The sequence below is a fragment of the Eurypyga helias genome, unplaced genomic scaffold (assembly GCF_000690775.1).
Source record: "Eurypyga helias isolate BGI_N326 unplaced genomic scaffold, ASM69077v1 scaffold44992, whole genome shotgun sequence".
Classification (NCBI taxonomy): Eukaryota; Metazoa; Chordata; class Aves; order Eurypygiformes; family Eurypygidae; genus Eurypyga; species Eurypyga helias.
The window spans coordinates 1-6172 of record NW_010238816.1 but is presented as its reverse complement, the minus strand read 5'-3'; the positions used below and the strand labels follow the sequence as shown (position 1 = coordinate 6172).

Sequence of the window (6172 nt, the reverse complement as noted above, 5' to 3'; positions counted from 1 at the left end):
ACACGAGCTGGGCAACAGATTCTGTTAGCAAAGGTTTCTCTCGTTCGTTTTGCATGCTAGGATAGGTAAATGCCAAAATGTGTACAAATGTTCACGTGTCTGCCTTTTCCTCTTCCCAGAATCACTCTGCCTCTATGACTGAAGTAACCTGAGATGGAAGATTGGCAACAGAAGCTATTTTTTATGACCCTCCAGTACAATACTCCAAGACACACAGTTAATAAACGTCTAACTGTGATGACCAGTATTATGTTATGTCTAGTTAGAGGCTAATGTTTTGTACTTTTTTTGTATGAGGAAGTGATGTAGCTTGCCCTGATTTTTTGTCAGCTTTAATATTATTATGCCAGAATTTAAAAGCAAAATGGAAAAAGAACAAAAAAAAAACTTTTCTTGTTTAAAGTGTGCACTGAGGAACTACATCTATGGAATTGTTGATGTTGTTATGTGATATTTGTACACAAATTTCTTTTTCATTTTTGAATTTATATCTCTTGGGGGGGGAAAAAAAACCCACAACACTTTTACCTTTTCTTACCATAAGAAGTGCTTCTACTAGTGGGTCAGATTCTGATCTGAGTGAGCTCAGCATAGATCTGAAGTAACTGCATATATTTAATTCAGATTAAAACAGTGGTGATCAGGACTCTAACCCAAACGATCCTATCAACAAGTAATAAGCATCCATCCTTGATTCAGTGAGCCACCTAAGCATTCCTTAGCATTTGGGACTTCAGTCAGCCATCTGATTTCCAGACTATGTGGCAGACTTGGTGTCCTTAAGCACCTTACTGAATCAAAGCCTGATTGTTCTAGTGTGGGTGATTGTGCTAGTTATTGAAGAATAACTAAAACAAGATAGTCTGCAGTATAGGCAGGCTGGACATGAAAATATATAGTAGTAGCTGATCGCATGTGAGCTGACTATATCATCTCCCTAGAGCTCCGTTCCTCCCTGAGGCCCGGCTAAAGCTCCCAGTGAAACCTGGCTTCAGGAATTGACTATGGGGATATACAGCCACCACTGTGGAGCTGAGGCTGCGCTTTAAGTGTTTCATCACTTCATCATAGATTTGTGGGGTAACTAGTAACGCTGGTGCAAAGGGAAGGCGACACCACTTCATCAGTGGAGGGGCATTCCTTGGTGTTCAGGCTGCCGTAACCGGGAATCTCGTTTTGCCCTGAGCGTAGTTTTCACGGAGGGGCTTCGGCAAGTCAAAAAACAACCAAACTGACACATCTGTAGTAGCAGTCTGCATTTTTGTAAATTCTGCCATACAGAATTTATACCAAAACTGCTATTTTACAATTTAACAACTTTGTGTAAGGAAAAAGAAATAATTAAGTGGGGGGCGGGGGGTGGGGGAGAAGAACAAAAAATAGCTCATTTATAATAGCTAGAACTGGGGTAAAGGCTTCATTACATGACTTTTCACTGTTTCTAGGATTTTTCTGCATCTCATTCTTCTAGCATGGTGATAACTGCTGTGTGTCTCCTTTAAAGAATGGAGCCTCTGTCTGTACTTTCACTGGAATGTTTACCTCACATTTCCATGTTGGTTCTTCTTGGCTTTTTTTGTATATTTTTTCCAAAACAGATGCAAAAAAAAAAAAAAATTATAAAAAAAACCCCAAACACACAAAGTGTATCCTGGCCTCTGTCATTTGCCTGTGGCACAAAGAAAATCTGGGATGCCTGTTTGTGTCTGATCTTGCAGTGTTTCCTCCAGGTTGGTATTTTCTTCTGACTCTCGGGTCTGCTGTGTCTTAGGAATACAGGGATCAGACTTGGGCTATGCAGGTGTTCTGTGACCAGAAGGAACCATCGGTAGCGTTCTAGGTCCCACCCTGCTACTTTGCTCCAGATCCCACAGGGAAGATTCCAGCTGAATCAGCTTGGCCGTGGAACTGGCACTTGTTCTGCTGTTAGAATAATGACGTGTTAGGAGAGCAGTGGATACTCCATTCAGTACGCCGAGTCAGCAGCACCTGAGCCCACTCACACTGCTTTAAAGGGTTGGCAGGGGAGCTGAATTCTAACATAAAAACTCTATGTTCTGTACCCTCCTCTCTGCAGCTATGGGCCCCAGGGTTGTGTTCTTTAGCTTCCACAGAATTGGTAGCGATATTGTGCCCCACTGCTTATCCTCCAGCACGATGGCACAAGCAGTCTTTCTGAAGGTGGAAGATGAGTTTCTTCCCTATCCACCAGGTTGAAGAAGGATTTGAATCTCGATTTTCCACTTCCAGAAGGACTGCTTTATCCTTCCAGTTGTAGTGCAGCATGATCAGAGGCATCTCTCCACTTTGAAATCAGCAAGTGAGCCCTGCTCTCTTCTCCAGCACGGTACATAGGGATGCCTACACCCAGGAGAGGATCCACGGGGCTGTGCGTGCTTGTCTGCAAGTGCCTAAGTTCTGGGTGCGTGGTTACGTGAAGCTAGACCTATCACACAGGTTCACTGCATTCCCTCTTGGCTAGCTCTAGGGGTTTGCTGCTGCTCCAGATTTACAGTACCCTCAGCCCTTTCCAGCTGCAGAGGAAATCTAAACCTAACAGCCCGTGTGGTTTTCCCAGGTACCTTTCCCTCCAGAAGCAATGTGTGTCCACCTCCTGGAATCTGTGACCAAGGAAAAATCATTTTTTAGATAGCCTTTGGATTTTGGGGTTTTTTTTAGTTCCTGCTCTGAGGCACATCATGACCTGTGAGCTTAGGCAGGTTAACAGCAGCTTCCCTACTCCAGCCTCGCGACCAGCGGCATCAACACGCTGCAGCAGCTAGCTTAGTCGGATCATCCATCAGGGTGGACGTGTGGCCCGAGGGCTGTGAGCAGTTCCATGCGCTGCAGGAATGAACCTGGTCCATGTAAAACAACTGGCAGCAGTGTCTGACACCCTCCTGCTTGGGGCGGTCATCCAGCTGGATGGCCGTGACCTTTCTCTGCCCCCCCAGCCAAATCCCACCTGACAGGAAAGTGGGTCCCCTGCAGAGCTGTTGTTCTTGCTCCTCCCGACGTGACTCCTGGGATTAGGATCACATGCCCCTGCCTTAACCAGGTACCTGGGCGAAGACCAGCACATCCCACTGAAACGGGTGTGCGTAGAAACAGCACGCGCATCCTCGCCCCGACTTGCAGGGGCTGACTCCCCCACAGCCTGGCAGGTGGGACAGTGTGCGACAGCCGCTCTCAGCTTGTTGTAGGCCTGCTGGAGCCTCTCCACAGCACCCCGCCGCTTTCTCCCGCGCGTGGAGACACCAGTCCACCCAGTCCTGCCTCCAGACTGGGAAGAAGCACCCTCCTAACCCCACTTCTTCATGCCTCCGTTTGATCTTCTCTACTGGTTCTGCCCAAAAGAAATGGGGACCAGCTGTCCTGCAGACGCATGGGTAGGGCTTTCATTTGTTTAGTTGTAATTTAACTCAATAGAAATTAGGTACTTTTGAAAGCCCAAGGATCAAAAAATGTGGTTTAGCGCCCAGCGGCCCTTCGGCGGCAGAGGTGTTCTGTGCAACACCTCCATCTCATTTCAGACTTCTGCTTTTTCGGCTTGGTACGAGCAGTTTTGCACCTCGGGTGCCTTTGACCTTCTTACCGTGTAGGTCGGCCCCTGCAGCCTCGCACCCACCTGTGCTGAGGGAAGCCAGGGGTTGGCACCCAGCAGGACTGAAGTATCTGAGGTCAGGGAAGTCTCAGTTTGGCGCAACCCAGACACAGCAAAACGCAAGGTGAGGCTGCAGCCATGCTCTTTTCTTGCCCGTCCTCCAATTTTTTGGTGTCCTGTTCTTCGTGCTCTCTTCTGATCACACGACATGAGCCATGGAAGTTATGTACTGGCAGAGACACAGAAGGGGGGATGAGCAGAAAGTGCAAATAGCGGTAAAAGAGGGTTTTTTAGATGAGTGCCAGGTAGGAGGAAACAAGGAAGCGTATCTCCCCTTTGATGGAAGTAAGACATAATTTCATGAAAAAACCACTTCCAATTTATTGCTCCCACACAGCCTCTGAAGCAGAGAAGACGACACAGTTTTAGCTATTTGCCATGCCGTTTTTCCCAGCCTCCCACACTGACCAGTGAAACATCCCCAGTTCCCTCGCACTTGCCCCACAAGCAGCATGTACACTTAATGTTATTCTGTCATCCCCCAGGACTCAAATGGGGAAAAGAACAGGTTTCTTAGATTATTTCAGAGCTACAGAAAGTAAGTAGCACTTGAGAAGTTTGCTGAACGAAGAAAGTGAGCACTGTAACACGCACAGGCAGCAGGTCCTAGGCACGCTTCAGGTATCTGTACGCGAAAAGAAAACGGGAGCAAGGTGTCAGGAGGGCGAGCGGCATATCCGGGGTGCTTCTGGATCATTCCCGTAAATACCACACACACACAGAGGAGAACACCTCGCTGCCAACAACCTGCTTGGTAGAAAACACCCACACAGCAGCAGGCATGGCTCAGGCTCCTGTGGGTCTTTACGTCGCTCTCTGCCGGACCTCCCTGCTTGCCTCCTCCGATACAAAGCCAACCTGCGTCATCAGTTGCACGGGAAGAAAAACTGACATGTAGGTATTCTACGTCTTTCTGTAGCTTGGCGCAGCCGAGCAGGGTGCCCCACATAACCCAACCCCGCTTGCACAAGACCGTTACAGGGTTCGGAACCAAAAGACAAAAGGTTAAGAGGTGCTTGTTTCCACTGGAGCCTGTTAACGGTCGGTGGGCACACGAAGGGCCAGAAAACATGCAGCGGTACCGTTACTGAGCACACCGCGTCACGGTTCCACAGGGAAAGCAACTGCTATTTTTACATATTTAATGAACAGAAACAATTAAACACAAAGACAATTGAATGAGCTTTTATTTCGGTCAATACCACGATGAAAGGGCTGTGCTTCTGCTCTGCAGTCCTGCCTTGGGAAGACAAGCAAAGCGAAGCGTTGCTTCCTGGTGCAACTCACTGCTCCCAGATAATCCTGAGGTTGGAGGGCAGCCCTGCGGCGCACAGCTCATCCAATCTGGACGCATCCTTCACAGGAGTGCTATAGAAACTCAACACATCCTCCGCACTGCGCATCAGGTGCAGCTGCGAGTTGGGGACAGCGTGACCAAGTTCGGCTGCCAGCTGGGCCAGGAGGCGGTACTTCAACCTGTTTTCTTTGAGGGGTGTCTGCTGCCAATTATCAGGAAGTGAGGGTCCAAAAATCTCCTTGACATGAGACTCGAGGCACAACTGTATATCCTCTGGAGGAAGATAGTTTCTGCTGCGTGGTGGGGGACAGATCAGGCTGGGTTCGCTTTTCTCTTGAATTATATTGTCTGCTTCTTCTTCTTTTTTCTCCTTCCTGTTGACAACAGACAAAAGTATTTTCAAGACTATGTCAGAGCACATTTCTACTCACAGTCTTTTAATATCCGACTCAACCTAGCCTGTAGACACATCCCATGGACACAGCAGGTTTGTGATGCCTCCAAGAACAAAACGCATGTAGGCTAGACCGTTGGTTTTCCCTCAGCCGCTACTTGCCACAGAGGCTGTCCACACAGCCATCACCTGCCTAGCTTGTTTCATTAGTCTGAGCGTAAGCAGAATTTTAACCACACTAATGACTTGTTTTCCCAGTTACAGCTCTATTCCCTAATCTGCTAAAGGGGAGAAAAAAAAAACCACAGAAAATATGCAATACCGTAGAAAAAACCATGCCCACGAATAAAAATATTACTGATGTTACCTAGAAAATTGAAGCATACCCCAAGCTACCTGACTTGCTCGTATGCCACAATGTAGTCAACACCACAAGCACCTAAAGAGTAATACAGAAACGACTAGAGATTGCCCAGAGAAGCTGTGGATGCCCCATCCCTGGAAGTGTTCAAGGCCAGGCTGGATGAGGCTTTGAGCAACCTGGTCTAGTGGAAGGTGTCCCTGCCCATGGAAGGGGGGCTGGAACTACATGACCTTCAAGATCACCAAAACACCTTTTTCCACACCTAGCGAGCTCCCTTACCAAAGCAGGTAAAAGCATTAAAAACCGTAACACACTACCGTCACAGCCCTGCTCGCACTGCGCCCCAGGCACCAACGCCATGAAGGCACTCGTCGCACGCCCCGAGGCCTGCGACCCAGCGGGCTGTGCTGCACGAAAACCCAGAGCCGAGGACGGCGGCTCCGAACGACCAGC

At 48.3% G+C, this 6172-nt stretch overlaps 1 protein-coding gene across 1 annotated transcript; it reads right to left on the bottom strand.

Moving 5' to 3' along the window:
• Nucleotides 1-4947: 4947 nt before the first annotated feature.
• On the bottom strand, nucleotides 4948-5794 carry MRPL50 (mitochondrial ribosomal protein L50; the record flags this gene model as incomplete). Its single annotated transcript, XM_010147955.1, has 2 exons — nucleotides 4948-5335; nucleotides 5752-5794. Coding segments are annotated over 2 exons (431 nt in total), but the record flags the coding sequence as incomplete, so codon positions are not given.
• Between the last annotated feature and the right edge of the window lie 378 nt (nucleotides 5795-6172).